Source organism: Doryrhamphus excisus, linkage group LG6, assembly GCF_037039965.1.
Source record: "Doryrhamphus excisus strain RoL-2023G ecotype Guam linkage group LG6, RoL_Dexc_Guam_v1.1, whole genome shotgun sequence".
Taxonomy (NCBI): domain Eukaryota; kingdom Metazoa; phylum Chordata; class Actinopteri; order Syngnathiformes; family Syngnathidae; genus Doryrhamphus; species Doryrhamphus excisus.
The window spans coordinates 9,863,536-9,883,432 of record NC_136362.1 but is presented as its reverse complement, the minus strand read 5'-3'; the positions used below and the strand labels follow the sequence as shown (position 1 = coordinate 9,883,432).

Here is a 19,897-nt window from a genome sequence, read left to right as displayed (position 1 = left end):
AAAAGATAAAACCATACAATGTAGTGGAGTACTTACAAATTCATTTTAAAATGTTCAACGCACCACAAAGAACTGCATGCCAGGCAGTCCGTCGGCGTTGAACTCCATTTCTTGGTGCATGTGAGCCGCTGCGGCGGCGGCGGCTGCTGCTGCCGGCGTTGTCACCGCCGCTACGGGCTGCGCGCTGATGGAGGCCACGGCCGCCGTGGTCGTCATGACGTCGACGTCCTCCTGCTCATCCTCGTCGTCAGTTATCTTAATGTCCAGGTCTTCTGTGTACTTCTTCCTTTTCACCACGCGATTTGAGCGCCTCTTCTGGACATGGGGAAATTGAATTGTGAAAAGGTGTAACTTATAATATGAGTGACTTTATTAATACACACAATATCCCTGAAAGTCCCTTAAAGTCCTGAATGAAGTCAGACGGACATCTCGGGCGCTACTCCCTACCAACCATTGAGGACACACTCAATTAACAGTACATAAATATGTACACTTATATTAATTGACATTGTGCTACCGCACATGATTGGATCAATCATTTTGAGGCATAAAAGTGAAAGCACATCCGCCCAGCTAAGGCCCTACAAGATAAATATGACTTGAAGTGGGACGCACAAACCATAAAATACCTAGGGGTTAATCTAACACGAAAAATGGACGAACTGTTCCATGCCAATTATGTTAAGGTAGACCAAGTTATTAGAAATGATATTCAAAGATGGGAAGTTCTTGTACTTGATTTTGGCTCTAGGATAGAGACAGTGAAGATGAATATACTCCCAAGGCTCCTCTATCTATTCCAAGCACTACCAATTAATATTCCAGAAAAACAGTTTAAACAATGGAACAAAATGATTTCAAGGTTTGTGTGGCATAACCAAAAGCCAAGGGTCAAATTTGAAACATTGCAATTGAGTAAAGATAGGGGCGGCAGGGGATTGCCAAATCTTAAAGAATACTTCCATGCTGCACAGATGAGAGTGGTTCTATGTTGGTGTGATGTACATTTTGTATCGAAATGGAAAAACTTGGAACGGACCATCAACGGAAGAGAAATTCAGAGTGCCATTGCGGGCGATGGGAGAGGGAGACAGGGGTGGGACTGTGTCAGTGATGTGACCAGTTTTACACTGGAATTATGGTTCAGTTTAACACGGAAACTCAAATTAGAGGATGACCTCTGTCCGCTACAATGGATAGCTTACGATAAGAATTTTGTTCCAAACAGTCATGATAAGACCTTCCAGCGGTGGATCCCAAGAGGTATAACCGCATGGTGTACGATAGTAACTAAGGGGAAACTCATGAGCTTTCAAGAACTACAACAACTATTCGACCTGGATGAAAACGATTATTTTAGGTACATACAAATGAGAAATTATTATGACAGGAAAATAAAATTCTGTATGAATAGAAGACATGGGCTGATTCAAATGGCAATGTCTTCCTACAAAACCAAAACTACGAAGACAGTATCCACACTATATAAAAATTTGATGGAGGGAAAGGCCAATACTCAGTATATTAAAGAAAAATGGGAAAAAGAGCTCAAAACAAACATTACAGAAACTGAATGGTTGGGCATGATCATGACTCAAAACACCACAACTTCATCTCAGGCCTGGAGGGAGCATTGCTGGAAGAATATAATTAGATTTTTCATTACACCAGGAATTAAACAAAAATATGTTGGGGTTACCCAGCCATGTTGGCGTCAGTGTGGCGCAGTCAATGTCAACCATTCACACGTCTTCTGGCTTTGCCCAAATGTCATTAATTTTTGGAAGAGAATATGTAAAACCATGGAGAGGATTTTGGGTTACAGTTTGGTTTTTTCATGTGAGACGTTGTATCTGGGCCACCTGGTGGGAGACCTTGTGTCAAGAAAAGATAGATATCTGTATAAAATCATGTTGGTAGCATGTAAAAAGGCCATTACCAAAAAATGGCTTAACCCAAGACCCCCGCAATTGCAGGACTGGCTTTGTGTGATGAACGCAATACATGACATGGAACTGTTAACACATAGATTGAGGACTGAAGAAGACGTGTGCGGAGAAAAATGGGTGAAATGGACACTGTTCATGGACAAAATCAAGGAAACTACTCAAATTGCAACATGACAGGGAATGTGGAATAACCAAATTATGTGATGTGTATGTCCAGTGCCCCCCCCCCCTTTTTTTTTTTTTTTTTTTTGTTTTGTTTTTGAGTGTGTTTGTACGTTTTGTTTGAAAAATATAAAAATAAATAAAAACAAAGTTTAAAAAAAAAAAAAAAAGTGAAAGCACATCTTGTTCTGTGGTTCTCAGCTGCCCCGGCACACTACCGGCCTCTCTTGGCGTCAACACGTCGGCGTTTAGCATGTCACGGGCTGCAAGCACGTAGCTAAGGTAATGGTTTTATTTCATTTGAACATGCATCAGATTACAATTGAATGCATCACATAATCAGTTCACAGTTCCACATGTCCAAAAGGAGTAGGAAGAAGCAAAGCTTATTAAATCCTACCCCTCCAGCTGGTACTTTTACAATCAGTAACTGTTACATTTGTTCACTTCCTGCTTTCCATGATACAGTTGAAGGTTTTTTTTGTTTTTTAATAAAGTACAAGGTGATATGAGCATCCAATGACATAATGGGTACCATAGTAAGTGTCAATATAGTGATATGTATAGCACATCATGACTGGTTCAAGACTCTTCATCCTTGTATTTAGCAAACATCAACTGCTTGTATTGTTTCTTGAATTGGCTCATCGTTGTGCATTGTTTGAGGGTCTTACTCAATCCATTCCATAGTTTGATTCCACATACTGAAATGCTATGGCTTTTTAACGTAGTCCTAGCATATAAGTGTTTTATTTAAATGTAGTTCTTCCCTGAGATCATATTTCTCCTCTCTTGTAGAGAAGTATTGGATGACATTTTTAGCTAATTGGTTATTTTTAGCCTTATGCATTATTTTAGCTGCTTGAAGATGAACTATATCAGCAAGTTTAAGTTAGGAGTTAGTATGTTCTCTGTAGGCGGCATTATGAATTATCCTTACTGACTTTTTTTTTGCAGTAGCTAAGGTATGGTATTGCTGTGCTCTCGTTAGCTAGTTTTATTTTACTGCGCAGTAACTTCCTTCAGAATGAAATGGGAATTTGCACGACGTAGGAAAGCAGTATACGTCTCTTTCCCGGCTGTTTGCTACAATAGGGATAAAACCATATAATGTTTCTAAACATGGACCAGCATGATAGAATGGGCGGTTCAACATGAGAAACATGTCTCCATACCATGATCAGGTCTTCCTCCAGCGCAGCAGGTGAGGCGGGGCTGAGCTCCCCGTCTGAGTGATCAGAAGACGCATTCCTTTTTCGTTTCTTTGCTCCCACAAGAGTGATAGTGCTGAGAAGGGGGAAAAAAAAGGGACGTTCAGAAGAGATAGTGATCAAAGAGTCAAGTCCCGTTTCTATATTTCCCCAACTTACTTGGTCTTGATTTTACTTTTGCTTTTGTTTCCTGCGGCGGGTATTACAATCCCTCCAGTGTCTATGACGCTCCCTCCTGCGGGTTTGGCTTTGCCTTTTTTGTCAGCGCCCCCTGCTGGTTTGGATGGCGACCCCGTAGCTACGGGACTTTTCTTCTTGCTCCCTCCGCCGCTTGTCTTTTTCTTTGCGGTCGACACCACTGTGACTGTACCCCCGATTTCCGGTGATGTTTGCGTGGCTGGGAGTTCATCCTGGTTGAGCACACGAGGCAGGTTCTTCTCACCGCGGGCTTTGGCTCTCGCTATCGCTTCGGCGACGATACGGTTTGCCTTCTCCTGCTTGCACAGGATCTCGACGCGTCGCACGGAGGAAGAATCGCCGGGGGCCTTTGCGATGCGGATGGTCTGCGTCGGGGAGGTGGTCGTGCTGGAGGGTCCTGCCGTCGAGGTGTTGACGACCTTCACCACGGAAACTGCCCCGCCGCCAGCTGTGGATGCCGAGCTTGTCTGTCAAAGACGACACATTGTCATTATCACTGTCCTGACAAAAATCATCTCCAATAAAAAAATAAAAAAAAATGGCTACCTGTGGTTGCAGGAGCATTTTGAAAGGCACTGCCAGTCTCTGACCCCCTTGGCCTTGGGATATCTGGAGTACCTGTGGGCTTCCTGTATTACCTCCTCCTGACACCAGCTGGTACTGAAACAAGACAAATGCTGTCAGCGAGCTTGACAAAACCGTTATCGACTGTCTGCGTACCTCCTGTGTGTCTAAACACCTCCCATGTTAAATATATTTAAAGAAAATACAGCCTTCTATGTGTTATGGGGAACTAAATGTATCATTACTGTAGTTTCCGGACTATAGAGTACACATGAATATACACCAATTAGTATCGGCCCGTTTCTATTTCCATTCATCCATTTTCCTCTGCTTATCCGGGTCCGGGTCGCGGGTAGGGAAGCCCAGACTTCCCGGTCCCCAGCCACCTCCTCCAGCTCCACCGGGAGGACACCAAGGCGTTCCCAGGCCAGCTGTGAGACATACCGTAAATTCCGGACTATAAGCCGCTACTTTTTTTTTCCCCCAAACTTTCAACCCTGCGGCTTATTCAGTGATGCGGCTAATTTATGTCATTTTTCGAACGGCCGCCAGGGGCTCTCGAGTAGAAAAAAAGGTAAGATTAAGAATATGCGTTGAGGAAGACTGCAACTTCTTGTCTTCTTGCATAAATTAAATTAGCGTCAACATACCCTCATCATGGAAAATGCAAAAAGAAAAAAGGCATATGGCGCAGCTTTCAAGCTAAAAGCAAATCGAGCTGTCCGATTAAAGAAGGAAACAGAGCTGCTGCACGTAAACTTGGCATAAACGAATCGATGGTGAGATGCTGAAAAACGCCAGCGGGAAGAACTGGAGCGATGTAAAAAAAGACGAAAAAAAGCTTTCAGAGGTAATAAAAGCAGGTGGCCCGAACTGGGAAACATTCTATACTGTGTTGCTATTGTGTTGCTAGCGTGTTGTTACCATGTTGCTACTGTTTTACTGCCGTGTCACAGGCACCGTTTGTGAAGAAAGTTATATTATTATTATTATTATTGTTAAGTTATACAGTAAACCTCGGATATATCGGAAATTCGCTCACAACGGACAGATAAAAAAAGAACCAATTTTTCTGTTATGCATTTCCAATAAAAATTAATTGCATATATCGGATTTTTTATAACGGATTTCGCCTATTTCGGACAAAATCTCCAGTCCCGTTCCAATTCCCCTCGCATATATCAGATGGCCGCATCGTGTCTTTCTCCTGGCTGCAGATTTAGGACAAATATAAAAGTGAGTGACGTCAATAATACTAGCACAGCAGTGAATGAGATCTTAACCTCACTATTGGAAATAACGTAGGCCTGACGGGCGTAACAGGGCCTAGCTTAATTAACAATTTGTTATGCTCAGAGTCCAATAAAGTTAAATTCTCATTACCTTACGTCTCTTTTCATTGCCCAGTCCAGGTACATTGGAAACATTGTTGCCTTTTTATAACAGATAAAATCCGATTTACGCATATACCGGATATAAATCCGATATATGCGTAAAACGGACATTTTCCGGTATACGCATAACGGATTTCGCTTATATCGGACAAAACTAGTGGGAACAATTGAATCCGATATATCCGAGGTTTACTGTATTATTAAAACTCTCTGTGTACCGTCTTTCTTTGTAAATATGTATACATGTTTTAATGTGGGCACATGCGGCTTATATACAGGTGCGGCTTGCGTATGTACAAAATCGGTTTTCCTCTAAAAATGTAGTGGGTGGAGCTTATAATCAGGTGTGCTCTATAGTCCGGAAATTACGGTAGCCCCTTCAGCGTGTCCTCGGTCTTCCCACGGGGGCTTTTTTCCCGGCTGGGCATGCCCGGAACACCTCACCAGGGAGGCGTCCGGGAGGCATCCGGACTAGATGCCCGAGCCACCTCAACTGACTCCTCTCGATGTGAAGGACAAGCGGATCTACTCTGAGCCCCTCCCGGATTGGCTGTGCTCCTCACCCTATCTCTTAGGGTGAGTCCAGCTACCCTACGGAGGAAACTCATTTCAGCCGCCTGTATCCGCCATCTCATGACCCAAAGCTCATGACCATAGGTGAGGGTGGGAACATAGATCGACCGTTTCCATTTAACAAAACAAAAACATGTAATCGTGATCATATGATGATAAGAGCCGTTCAAAACCGCTCGCATCTTCATCCGCTGTGGAAGACACACGGAAACAAGATGGCGGCGATGCTAATGAGGCCATCTTCACCACATACAATGCAATGAAGAAGCAACGGAGGGGGTACAGTGATACTTATCTTCTAGCTTAGAAAATGCTGGTGTTTACGGCTTAAAACTGCACCAAACATGATATTTTCTGTTGTGTAGTTGCATCATCACTTCTTTGTGCTTCTCACGTAAAAGGACATATAAATACATCTTTAGGAGCAAATGAGTTAATTGGAATGTTGTTTGTGAATTTTTTAAGACTAATCTGTCTTACGTGTTATTTTAGTTGACTACTGGTTATGATTTTTTGCTATGACAATCTCATTGAAACACAATATTAAAAAACAAATGGCACTTTTTCGCTAACTTACACCACATACTGCACTATGTGGAGTGGAATTACAGGAAAAGCACGACAATGTGTTCATTAGAGATATATCCTGCATGTATCAGTATGGACGTGCTGGACAATATCACCAAAATTAAAAAATATATATTTTATAAGAGTATTCATGGCATTAATTCCATAATTTCAAATACCATGATAGTAATGCAGAGGCCGGAATTAGAACCCGAATATTCCAAACTTAATTTCCTCAAGTACTTTCATTAAAATGAAGATAAAATGGTACTGTTGCTAACTTCTAAAATAATAATTTTAGAATAATAAATAATAATTATAATTAAGATAAGATATGCCTTTATTCATTCCTCAGTGGGGAATCAGTTAAGCAGTACAAAACACACAATATCAAAAAATAAACAATATAAACAACCCAAGTATTAACAAAATCAACAGTTTTCAGTTAATTAATTAATTAATGAATATTAAAATAATTATTATAAATAATAAAAAAAATAAAAAACTCTGTCTCACCTTCACGCCGCCTTGCTGGTTCGGCTGCTGTTGCACCTGCAGCTGGATGGTGAGGACTTTGGGCTGCCCCCCTGCCTGGCCTGCAGCCCGGGCCTGCGTCAAGGCTGAAAGCTGACTTCCCTGGAGGACCAGTTTTCCCCCGGGGAGCTGACCCAGGACCAGTCTAGCCGGAGCTTGGGCCTGTTGTTGCTGCTGCTGTTGCTGCTGTCCTCCTTGGGCTGTCTGAACCTGTGTGACCTGCGGCTGGGCTGCCACGGTTTGACCCGCTGGTGTCGCAGCAGCGGCCGCCTGTGACGGCTGTTGGAGAACCAGAGTGATTCTTTTTGCTTCGCTCCCCTTGAGGGAAAAAAAAATATTATTAGCCGCATTAGAAATAAGACAAATTAATAAGCTATATATATATAAATGAAGAGGTTACCGGGGTCTGGGCCTGCATGGCTGGCTGGAGCTGCACCTGATTTTGGGCTTGGACTTGGATGTGAGCAGGCTGGCTCTGGACTTGGACTTGGGTCTGGCCCTGGGGTATCTGCACCTGCACCTGCTGGCCTTGCGTCTGCTGCACTTGCTGGGGCATGGAGGTGAGCAACACCTGCTTCACGGGCCCGTTGGGCGACTGCAGCAGCCTCTGCACGCCGGCAGACCCGACCTTAACCTGGGCTTGCGCCGCGCCCGTCGCTTGGTTCAAAACCGCTCCTCCTTGCAATATGGACATGCCGGGTTTGATAGGCGAGCCGGACACCAAACGAATCACCTTGCCGCCGGTTTGACCCGCGGCTCCGGACACAGTCTGCAGGACCTGGGCTTGTCCTTGAGGGCCTTTAAGAATGACAATTTTCCCGCCGGCTTGCTGTGTGATGGCGGCTAACTGCTGCGGAGTGAGCTGCTGAGCTAACTGTGCGAGTTGCTGTGCGCTAGCGGCGGCGGCGGTGGTCGTAGCTGGAGGGCTGGAGACAGTTAGCGGGGAGTTCAGCAGGACGGAGCTACTAGTAGCCACGCCGGTATTGCTAGCGACAGGTACGGTGACCTGGGTCGGAACTTGAGGTACAGAATCAACAGCAGCAGGAACTTGGGCTACAGCTAAAGGAACCGTCTGAGCGGGTACCACTTGCTGCTGCGCCGGGACCGGGATTGGGGCCTGTTCAGGTACGGCGGGGGCTACTACGGGTACACCGAGGTCAGCGTTGACTGCAAGGTCAGACTCAGGGGTGTCCATTTGACCCAGTGCCAGTTTAAGGGCTTCCTCCACGGGGTCTGAAGAACCCTGTGAGAAGGACTCACCCGGAAGTGCATCCAGATTAAACAGGGGGGTGTCCTCAAAGAGGTCCATTATAGGGTCTGCCATCTTGCCCTCTCCGCACGGGGAGATGGGCGCAACGTGAGAGACGCTCCGAGATGAAAGCTAACTTGAACTTCCAGTTCTTCAAAATGTCAGAGGAAAGAGCTGGAGATAGGATAGGGGGGTGGGAGGGGACACAAAATATATATTTCCTGATTATTGCATAGCTCAAATATAAAATGGATACTAAGCTTTTCTAAATTTCGTTAAATAACTACATTTGGGAAAACTGCTCACAATTGAGTATCCAACACCACATAAAAGTAAACAATATTAAGTTCAAAGGACAATAAACTCAGAAAAAGCGACTGAATAAGCAGAGTTCGTCTTTTTATTTACCTACAGCCAAATTGTGGTCACATCTAAAAAGGTAAACTGATAATTCGGGTTTTATTCTAACTAAAAAAATAAATAAATAAGCGGCTGTAAAGGTTTAATAGACGAATAAAAATTGAGTATTTTTGGAATATTTGATATTTCAGTAATTAGATGAGGCAGTGATGCAGGAGGGGGGGGACGCAGGATGCTTTTCCCTCTGCTCTCATCGCAGTCTTGTCTCACAAAACCGTCGGTTAGCATTAGCTTCTACCGCCAAGATGTGTGCCTATTTGCAATGTGCAGGAACCGGGAAAAAACGACATTTATTCAGTCACGGACGCGCCGTGTTGTGTGCGTGGGGCAGTTAGCGCGCTTCTTGTTCAATTCCAAGCAACCTTCAAGTCCAGCAAGACTCCTTCAAGCTCATCAACAAACCCGACCAAACCAAAGCAACGTGCCACAATAACCATTACCCGTCAACGTTCTGACACGGGTTTTATAGGCCGCAATGCTCTTTCAGTTGATCTGCGTCCATTTTTTTCGCTAAATTACCCCAAAATAACGACTAAGTCCCCTGCCCCAAGCCTCTCAGTAATAATTCGGGGTGCGAAATTTACCTTTGCGTCGACACACATGGCGTTCTCCGTCTCACAACACTGTACGATTACAGGAAACGGCTAGGGAAGAGCAGGAACTAACATTCTTGCCAAGCGAGAGCGTACAAAGCCTGCCTCGCGGCTCGAGCTGAGCTATGATAGGTCGGGTGAACGCCGAGCCGGAAGCACGCGACAACCTCATTGGGTTAAATTGCTTGTCATTCAAAGCCCTTACAGCCGTTAGGCGGGATGTGAGGTGTAGTTTGGTTGAGAAACAATAAATGCGGCCTAGCTGAGATCATTTGACTGAGTGATCTTCGGAACTGCTGCTTTTCAGCCATCGATGCTAACAAGAAAAGGTGTTTATATGTTTATATTTTTCACTATGACCGAGTGTTTTAATTTAATTTAATGATTTAATGATACAGCGCCGGTTTTGCTGTATTTTATTACACACGGTGCAAAATATGCTGACTTTGATCTTGACCGTTCAGCGTAGGCCTCACGCGCAATAATTTTATTAAAATAGCATCTACATATGACTTTGATACGTTTACGTTTACATTTTTTTACCTTACATGTGTCTGGGCGGCAGTGAAATGATGCTCACTCATTTCACAAATTTGGTGAAGTAGCTCCCCCTTGTGACCAAAACACATACGATATTAGCGCCATTGTGCCACATTCATGCAATAATAATGCACTGTTTGGGGCCTCCCGGCTACCGTAGGTCGTGCTGCGTTGAGGAGCACAGTTCACCGGAAATTCAGATCAATTATATACTAGAGGAATATTTATCAGGTTATATTATCTGGCTCTATTTATTTTTTTTCCTTGCTTCTCAATTTTCAGGATATATTAGTAAATGAATGAATGAAATGAAACCAGAGTACCCGGAGAAAGCCCACGCATGCACGGGAAGAACATGCAAACTCCACACAGAGATGGCCGAGGGTGGAATTGAACCCTAGTCTCCTAGCTGTGAGGTCTGCATGCTAACCACTAGACCACTGTGCCGCCTTCAAACACCCATAAAAATGTTTATTTTTGCCACACGGCTCGTTCCACCCCTTTAAAGTCTTCCTGTTAGCATGATGTTGACATTCACCTCTGATTTCGCACCAACATTTGCAATAAAAGGGACTGTTGTATGCATTTGATTAGATTCCACACTCCTTCCTGCTTCAATATGCTACATATGTTTCATTTTTGGGCGGCACGGTGGTCGAGTGGTTAGCGCGCAGACCTCACAGCTAGGAGACCAGGGTTCAATTCCACCCTCGACCATTTCTGTGAGGAGTTTGCATGTTCTCCCTGTGCATGCGTGGGTTTTCTCCGGGTACTCCGGTTTCCTCCCACATTCCAAAAACATTCTTGGTTAATTAGCGACTCCAAATTGTCCATAAGTATGAATGTGAGTGTGAATGGTTGTTTGTCTATATGTGCCCTGTGATTGGCTGGCGACCAGTCCAGGGTGTACCCCGCCTCTCACCCGAAGACAGCTGGGATAGGCTCCAGCACACCCCCCGCGACCCTTGTGAGGAAAAGCGGTAGAAAATGAATGAATGAATGTTTCATTTTTGTGTCTCGTGATGTGTTCAAGGACTGCCAAATATCAAGATTAGATAATAATAACTCCCATGTAACCTCCAGCACCCTTGCAAGGGGGCAGAGCTGGTCCAGTGGAAGCATTTGCACTCAGTCAGTCATGGATCTTAAGCTAGCATAGCATTTGCTATTAAAATAATTCACATTTTAGACTCAAATAATTTACCTGCCCGCTGATTTGACTTATTTAAAATAAAGTATAACAGACTTTACTTGCAAAAGCCAAAAAATATCAATGAGATACATAGAAAGTGACAGTAAGTCCAGCATTAATACCACTTTAGCTGCATTAATATGACTCGGCGTATTAACGTCTGGCTTCAAAATACTCCGCATGTACAAAAAAATGCGTATAATATGAGTACGATTCACATTAAATTGAGACTCGGAGCGACCGTGATGATAAACCAAGCGAGCATAAGTGACTCCATGTGACAGTAGACCACTTTTCCACCACGGCAGCCCTGCAGAGAAAAGCCTTGGTGCTCGCCAGTGGCTCCATCTGTCTGCGGCGCTCCGAGTAAGTACATTTGCGTACTCTCTGCCCCGTGCCGCTCCGCTTGGTCCACGCCAACGCCAACTCTGCTGGTGGGAGCTATATTTACAAACAGCTGCTGTGGCGATGGCTAGAGAAGCCGTGCGAGGGAGGCGGGATAATATTTAGCCTGATCTGTGATCTGTTTACAAGCATTGTAAATAACATTGCATTGCAAATGTATTGCAGTTTTATATGTTTTATTTAAATTTGGAAATGTCTGATGCAGGCATAAACATCATGTGGAGCACAGCACTTCATTTTAAACATTAATAAGGGAAAAAAAAAGGCTTACTTGCAAAGAAACCCACAATGCACAGGGTTAACTTTATAAATTGCACAAATCCGATATCAGCTATACATAATCACGAAGTAGTTACACGTTTACAGTTTTTCTCGATTGTTTAAACACATACCTCATATTCTCAGAACTCTACACACAAATCCAAAAATCACTCACATCATTTCTGAAAACCCCTCAGTTCTCCTGCAAAATGAAACTTTAAATCCAAAACAGTCTTCATTCTTCTCAAAATGGCCTCCAAATGACGCACACAAAACACTATATGAACAAACATTTATATCAACCAGTTGAACACGGTGTAAAACACTGTGATTACATCATATTCATCATGACTCGGACCTTTTTGTGTTCAGTGTGACACTTCTAAAATTTTTGTTTTTTTTGTGTTTTATTTTTTGACTCAGAACACAATTTTTTTTTTAATTTTTCACAGAAAAACAATGTACGAAGTGTTCATCACAGCCAACACAAAGTTCCACATACAGTGGTCTGCATCTAAATGTATACAGCTTCAGTTCAATAAATAATAATAATAACTAGAAAATTCCCGCAGAAATTTTGATGGGCTTGCCACCTGCGCTGTGAACCCCGGGCCCGGTGCGCCAACGGCTACCATGCTAGCACCTAGCAAGACAGCCTCAAGTACCGAAAAGGTTGATGCAGTCCCATAGTGTCCCCACATCATGCCATGTGTCTATTTGCCTTTAGAAATGAGTAAATTGGCTAAAATGTTAACATGCTAACAGTCATCATGCTAGCACCTAGCAAGAGGGCCTCAAGTTTAGAAAGTGCCAAGGTTGTCCTATAACCTCCCTACATCATGCCATGTGTGTATTTGCTTTTAGACATGAGTAAATTAGCTTAAATGCTAACATGCTAGCAATTAGCATTTAGCCATTTGCCTTTAGAAATTAGTAAATTGGCTAAAATGTTAACATGCTAACAACCATCATGCTAGCACCTAGCAAGAGGGCCTCAAGTTTAGAAAGTGCCAAGGTTGTCCTATAACCTCCCTACATCATGCCATGTGTGTATTTGCCTTTAGACATGAGTAAATTAGCTTAAATGCTAACATGCTAGCAATTAGCATTTAGCCATTTGCCTTTAGAAATGAGTAAATTGGCTAAAATGTTAACATGCTAACAGCCATCATGCTAGCACCTAGCAAGAGGGCCTCAAGTTTAGAAAGTGCCAAGGTTGTCCTATAACCTCCCTACATCATGCCATGTGTGTATTTGCTTTTAGACATGAGTAAATTAGCTTAAATGCTAACATGCTAGCAATTAGCATTTAGCCATTTGCCTTTAGAAATTAGTAAATTGGCTAAAATGTTAAAATGCTAACAGCCATCATGCTAGCACCTAGCAAGAGGGCCTCAAGTTTAGAAAGTGCCAAGGTTGTCCTATAACCTCCCTACATCATGCCATGTGTGTATTTGCCTTTAGACATGAGTAAATTAGCTTAAATGCTAACATGCTAGCAATTAGCATTTAGCCATTTGCCTTTAGAAATGAGTAAATTGGCTAAAATGTTAACATGCTAACAGCCATCATGCTAGCACCTAGCAAGAGGGCCTCAAGTTTAGAAAGTGCCAAGGTTGTCCTATAACCTCCCTACATCATGCCATGTGTGTATTTGCCTTTAGACATGAGTAAATTAGCTTAAATGCTAAGATGCTAGCAATTAGCATTTAGCCATTTGCCTTTAGAAATGAGTAAATTGGCTAAAATGTTAACATGCTAACAGCCATCATGCTAGCACCTAGCAAGAGGGCCTCAAGTTTAGAAAGTGCCAAGGTTGTCCTATAACCTCCCTACATCATGCCATGTGTGTATTTGCCTTTAGACATGAGTAAATTAGCTTAAATGCTAACATGCTAGCAATTAGCATTTAGCCATTTGCCTTTAGAAATGAGTAAATTGGCTAAAATGTTAACATGCTAACAGCCATCATGCTAGCACCTAGCAAGAGGGCCTCAAGTTTAGAAAGTGCCAAGGTTGTCCTATAACCTCCCTACATCATGCCATGTGTGTATTTGTCTTTAGACATGAGTAAATTAGCTTAAATGCTAACATGCTAGCAATTAGCATTTAGCCATTTGCCTTTAGAAATTAGTAAATTGGCTAAAATGTTAACATGCTAACAGTCATCATGCTAGCACCTAGCAAGAGGGCCTCAAGTTTAGAAAGTGCCAAGGTTGTCCTATAACCTCCCTACATCATGCCATGTGTGTATTTGCTTTTAGACATGAGTAAATTAGCTTAAATGCTAACATGCTAGCAATTAGCATTTAGCCATTTGCCTTTAGAAATGAGTAAATTGGCTAAAATGTTAACATGCTAACAGTCATCATGCTAGCACCTAGCAAGAGGGCCTCAAGTTTAGAAAGTGCCAAGGTTGTCCTATAACCTCCCTACATCATGCCATGTGTGTATTTGCCTTTAGACATGAGTAAATTAGCTTAAATGCTAACATGCTAGCAATTAGCATTTAGCCATTTGCCTTTAGAAATTAGTAAATTGGCTAAAATGTTAACATGCTAACAGTCATCATGCTAGCACCTAGCAAGAGGGCGTCAAGTTTAGAAAGTGCCAAGGTTGTCCTATAACCTTCCTACATCATGCCATGTGTGTATTTGCCTTTAGACATGAGTAAATTAGCTTAAATGCTAACATGCTAGCAATTAGCATTTAGCCACAGGGAGAGTTGAGAAGTTAATAAAAAATAAAAAAAAATAAAAATAAGCCGTTAATCCCGTTTCTACGTGGTCGTATGGCTGAGCTACAAGAGCTGTGAAAAGTCTGTAAATTCTCGTTTTCCCTGGAATGTGAATAATGGGAACATTAATTTGACTGTTTTGAGTGTTTTTTGTGAAAACAAGAAGTTTACTTCATGAAAATTGTGCCAAAACTCTGAGAATTGTGTGTAGTGTTTTGAAAAAAAAAGTGTGTTGTAGATCTGCAGTGTGAGTGTAAAGCAGGAATTGGTGCTTATAGTTTAGCAGACTTTGGTTCATGGAGTTGGTGCATTGGTTCTATGTTGTGGTCATTGTGTCTCGGGCATCACAAATTGTGTGTAAACAATCGAGGAAAAACCTGTAAGCAAAGCATCATATACTCTGTCAAGGAATATTCAGCCTCACATGCACTGTGATCGTTTGTTCATCTCCGTTTTCCTCACAGGGGGAAGACCAGAAACCCGGAAAAGGTGGAATACTTCCATCCTCCCATGAGGTTACCCCTCTCCAGTCGTAGGTAGGCTTTGTCACCCTTCTCCATAATCACCAACCCGGCGTTGGTGGCCGCTTCTCTGGTCACATCCTGGTCCCCGGCAAAGGCTGAAATCATGGGCCAGCCGTTTACCATCAAGCTAACCTGTAAGAAACGAGATTTCGGTGCATCATTCGCCTTTGCAGTGATACCGTATCAATACCGTATATTACTCAGCAAGCACTTACCTGAATAGTCTGTCTGTTGTAGGCCTTGACAACGTGGAAGTTGAAGCTGTAAACACCTCGTCTCGGTGCCAGGAAGACACTGCTCTCCTGATCAAAATGACTGCCCACGTTCACCAGGATCTGAATTCACGGGCATGAAAGGACGGAGGATGGATAACAGGAAAGGGTGAAAATGCCACATGAACGCTGCCAAGGCTGTGTAGGTTAGAACAATCATCGCAAAAAGGGCAACAACTTGCATTTACTCGCATGAAATGTACTTCTAATTCTTATCACTGCATGGAATACTAGTGTTATTTTTCTATTGGTTGAAATGATACGAATGCTCCAGATCAGGGGTTCTCAAATGGTCTCAACCTGGAATCCACATATTCACCCACTTTTATTGAAGTCATTTTCATTTTTTACACTTTAAGGCATTTTAGTTAAAATTTTTAAATAATTTCATTGAAGTGATGAAATTATTTTACAGATTTATTGAAGTCATTTAAATTTTTTTGCACATTTATTTACATCTTTTTTTATTTTTTACAATGTTTTTTCATGTTTTATTTTGCCTTTTTAATTTGTATTTGTTTTTATTATTTTTATAGTGCTATTTAAGTTACATTTTTATTTTATTTGTTTTAACATTTTTGTGACTTCAATTAAATAATTTTTATGATTTACTATTTTTTTTACATCTATTTAGGTCATTTTTGTTTTTTATTTTTGTAATTTATTGTTTTACACTGAAGTCATGTATATATGTATTTATATGTAATTATTGTTATCATTTTAAAGTTATTTTTTACACTGTTACTAAAGTCTTTTTTATTTTTTTACACTTTAAGGCATTTTAGTTTAATTTTTAAAATAATTTCATTGAAGTCATGAAATTATTTTACAGATTTATTGAAGTCATTAAAATTTTTTGCACATTTATTTACATCATTTTTGATTTTTTTACAATTTTTTTTCATGTTTTTTTTAGTATTTTTGTGACTTCAATTAAATTATTTGTATGATTTCCTAATGTTTTTTATTTACATTTATTTAAGTCATTTTTGTTTTTTTCCAAAGCTACATGGCCCTGTGTGAACAACATGATTGCCCCTTGAAGCTAATAACTGGTTGGGCCACCAACCAACAACTGCAGCAACTGCAATCAAGTGTTTGGATAACTTGCAAGAAGTCTCTTACAGCGTTGTGGAGGAATTTTGCAGAATTGTTGTCATTCAGCCACATTGGAGGCCACCCTTAGCAGCAACAACTGCAATCAAGCGTTTGGGATAACTTGCAATCAGTCTCTTACAGCGCTGTGGAGGAATTTTGCAGAATTGTTGTCATTCAGCCACATTGGAGGCCACCCTTAGCAGCAACAACTGCAATCAAGCGTTTGTGATAACTTGCAATGAGTCTCTTACAGCGCTGTGGAGGAATTTTGCAGAATTGTTGTCATTCAGCCACATTGGAGGCCACCCTTAGCAGCAACAACTGCAATCAAGCGTTTGGGATAACTTGCAATCAGTCTCTTACAGCGCTGTGGAGGAATTTTGTAGAATTGTTGTCATTCAGCCACATTGGAGGCCACCCTTAGCAGCAACAACTGCAATCAAGCGTTTGTGATAACTTGCAATGAGTCTTTTACAGCGCTGTGGAGGAATTTTGCGGAATTGTTGTCATTCAGCCACATTGGAGGCCACCCTTATCAGCAACAACTGCAATCAAGTGTTTGGGATAACTTGCAATGAGTCTCTTACAGCGCTGTGGAGGAATTTTGCAGAATTGTTGTCATTCAGCCACATTGGAGGCTTTTCCAGCATGAAGTACCTTTTCAAAGTCAGGACTTGGACTAGGCCACTACAAGGTTTTCATTTGGTTTTTCTTCAGCCATTCAGAGGTGCACTTGCTGGTGTGTTTTGGATCATTGTCCTGCTGAAGAACCCAAGTTGGTTTCAGCTTGAGGTCACCAACAGATGGCCGGACATTCTCCTTTATAACAGCAAGTCTTCCAGGCCCTGAAGCAGCAAAACAGCCCCAGACCATCACACTACCACCACCATATTTTACTTTTCAGGTCATGCCACAGCATCTCAATAGGATTCAGGTCAAGACTTTGGATCATTGTCCTGCTGAAGAACCCAAGTTGGTTTCTTGAGGTCACCAACGGATGGCCGGACTGTAGAATTCATGGTTCCATTTATCACAGCAAGTCTTCCAGGTCCTGAAGCAGCAAAACCATCACACTACCACCACCATATTTTACTGTTGTTTTTCTGAAATGCCAGATGTAATGGGACACACACCTTCCAAAAACTTCAACTTTTGTCTCCTCAGACCACAGAGTATTTTCCCAAAGGTCTTGATGTTCTTCTTGTTCTGCAGTGGTTTTGGTCTTGGGACTTGTTTTTGCCAAGTGTCTTTCTTATGGTGGAGTAATGAACAGTAGCCTTAACTGAGGCAAGTGAAGCCTATTTGGATGTTGTTGTGGGGTCTTTTGTGACCTCCTAGATGAGTCATATCTGCACTCTTGGGAACATTTTGGTCTTCATTCCACTCCTGGGAAGTGAGGCCTGCAGTTTTTAGGATGATGTTGTGGGGTCTTTTGTGACCTCTTGGATGAGTCATCACTGTGCTTGTGTGGTCATTTTGGGAAGGTTCACCACTGTTCCATGTTTTGCCCATTTGTGGATAATGACTCTCACCGTGGTTGGCTGGAGTCCCAAAGCTTTAGAAATGCCTTTATAACCTTTTCAAGCCTGATAGATCTCAATTATTTTCAGTTTTGACAGTGGGGACAACCACTATTCACACGGGGGTCATGGAGGTTTGGTTTTTTTTCCTCATTTACTTTTGTGATGTTTTCTGCAGAAAAAGAATCAATTTTTGCTGATTTTTAAAAATGAGCTAATTTTTATGACCAAAAATTAGCATGGAATCACTAAAACTTGACATTAAATGTGTCTAATACTAAAGAGTTTTGCAAGCAAGGGAATCAAACATGCAGACAACGTACGTTATCAAAGTAGATAATCATGGTGCGGTTGCTCATATCCGTAGGCTCGTGGTTGGTCTGGCGACTGGCGGAGAAGGCGACCCGGCCGCTACCCGATCGTACCGACATACCCAGAGCGTTCCCGGCTGGTTCGGACGACGGCGTGGAGTCGCAGACCACCAGACATTTCCCTTCAAGAATGATGGGTTCTGTGTCATTCTGTGCCTCGGACCCCCGTGGACCCCACAGCAGCAGCAGCAGCGTCATGGCCAGAAGTACGGTAAGGTCAACTGGATGCATGATTGAAGCTTGAATTGTTGAATTAAAAAAAAAAAAAGTATTTCTTAGCTTTCAGATGTAGACGTGAATAACCGAGGTCATTTTTTTTTTTTTTTTTTTTTTCGAAAAAAGTATCTTTGACGTCAGTCAGGCCGTTGTCGGTCTTCTCAAATTAGCTTCCTCAGCAAAAAAGCCCTGACAAGGCGGATGGAGAGTATCTGGGGATGAGAAGAATTTGACAAGATGAGCAAAAAGCTCGTTCGGAGAGATGCATAGATTTGACAACACGAGCAGAAGGATGCAGGACCCAGGCAGTGGCGGCGGCGGGGGGGGGGGGGGTGGAGGAAGGAACAACTCCACTGAGTGACCATCTGTCTTTTACACGTATACCTCCTTCCCACCTCACGCCGCCCGACATGCATTTCCTCGCACCTTCACGCTCTTCAGTCAAACCAGTTGAATATTTATAAACATTACGCTCAAAACTACTTTTCATATGACAACTTTTTTTTTTTTTTTTTAAAACATGCTCTATATTTATGAATATTATTGCAAAAAAAAAAAAAACATACACACCTGTATCACAATGAGGAACCTCGCATTCCATACTCATCTTCTCGTCTCCTCGCTCACATCGTTCCACACAACAACAATCAAGTCCGATCCGAGCCAAGTCAGATGACGGTGATGTGATGATCTCTCTCTCTCTCTTTTTGTATCGCTAGCTCGCTCCGCCACCCCCACTTTTTTTTTTTTTTTTTTTTTTTTTTCCCTCCGCCTCTCTCGTTTTCTCTCTTCTTCTACATCCACCCACCATCCATCGCAGGGAAAAATTCAAAACATAAAGTAATTGAGTATGAGTGATTTCAAAGAAAAGAACCTTGAGTGCAATGCAACTTTTTTTTAATGTGAAGGACGGTTGGTTGATTGAATGGCTGCGTACCATCTTATACAAAATGTAGTGTTGTTATATTCTTTGGTTAGTCTGCAACATGCGGGTAATAATTCATAATTATATAATATATCATTATTATTTCAATGTATCATGTTTTGATACATGGCGGCACGGCGGATTAGTGGTTAGCGCGCAGACCTCACGGCTAGGAGACCAGGGTTCGATTCCACCCTCGGCCATCTCTGTGTGGAGTTTGCATGTTCTCCCCGTGCATGCGTGGGTTTTCTCCGGTTTCCTCCCACATTCCAAAAAAAAACATGCCAGGTTAATTAGCGACTCCAAATTGTCCATAGGTATGAATGTGAGTGTGAATGGTTGTTTGTCTATATGTGCCCTGTGATTGGCTGGCCACCCCGCCTCTCGCCAGAAGACAGCTGGGATAGGTTCCAGCATCA

The 19,897-nt window shown here is 42.3% G+C and overlaps 2 protein-coding genes and 1 long non-coding RNA gene across 5 annotated transcripts in view; 1 reads left to right on the top strand and 2 right to left on the bottom strand.

The window, feature by feature from the left end:
* chd8 (chromodomain helicase DNA binding protein 8) overlaps positions 1-9,539 on the bottom strand; it is a 35,537-nt gene extending 25,998 nt beyond the window's left edge. The window contains exons 1-7 of the mRNA XM_058069105.2: positions 9,409-9,539; positions 7,556-8,578; positions 7,138-7,473; positions 4,070-4,183; positions 3,485-3,990; positions 3,290-3,401; positions 64-315 (exon numbers count right to left, since the gene is read on the bottom strand). Of these exons, the coding sequence (XP_057925088.2) occupies positions 64-315; positions 3,290-3,401; positions 3,485-3,990; positions 4,070-4,183; positions 7,138-7,473; positions 7,556-8,479 (2,244 nt within the window). The 5' untranslated portion in view covers positions 8,480-8,578; positions 9,409-9,539. The remainder of the gene's footprint in view (positions 1-63; positions 316-3,289; positions 3,402-3,484; positions 3,991-4,069; positions 4,184-7,137; positions 7,474-7,555; positions 8,579-9,408) is intronic.
* Positions 9,470-15,798, top strand: LOC131126499 (uncharacterized). 2 transcript variants are annotated; one of them, XR_013627513.1, is made up of 3 exons: positions 9,470-9,746; positions 15,017-15,084; positions 15,314-15,798. It is a non-coding gene; the product is annotated as an uncharacterized LOC131126499 (long non-coding RNA). The 2 variants fall into 2 exon arrangements; XR_013627514.1 differs by having other exon boundaries at positions 15,017-15,210.
* cbln12 (cerebellin 12) lies at positions 14,577-19,280 on the bottom strand. Of its 2 annotated transcripts, XM_058069117.2 has the most exons (4): positions 19,124-19,280; positions 18,290-18,765; positions 15,292-15,411; positions 14,577-15,208 (listed from the first exon to the last, which is right to left on the bottom strand). In XM_058069117.2, exons 2-4 carry the CDS (start codon positions 18,566-18,568, stop codon positions 15,011-15,013), a joined length of 597 nt encoding a protein of 198 aa, XP_057925100.2. In that variant the 5' UTR covers positions 18,569-18,765; positions 19,124-19,280; the 3' UTR covers positions 14,577-15,010. The 2 variants fall into 2 exon arrangements, with proteins under 2 accessions (XP_057925100.2, XP_078647509.1); XM_078791383.1 differs by lacking the exon at positions 19,124-19,280 and having other exon boundaries at positions 18,290-19,108.
* Between the last annotated feature and the right edge of the window lie 617 nt (positions 19,281-19,897).

Coding starts and splice junctions, on each gene's coding strand:
- cbln12 (XM_058069117.2), bottom strand. CDS start 18,568: ATGCATCCAGTTGACCTTACCGTACTTCTGGCCATGACGCTGCTGCTG. Junction 15,412..18,289: donor TGATTATCTACTTTGATAAC/GTACGTTGTCTG, acceptor CCGTGAATTCAG/ATCCTGGTGAACGTGGGCAG. Junction 15,209..15,291: donor ACAACAGACAGACTATTCAG/GTAAGTGCTTGC, acceptor CGTTTCTTACAG/GTTAGCTTGATGGTAAACGG.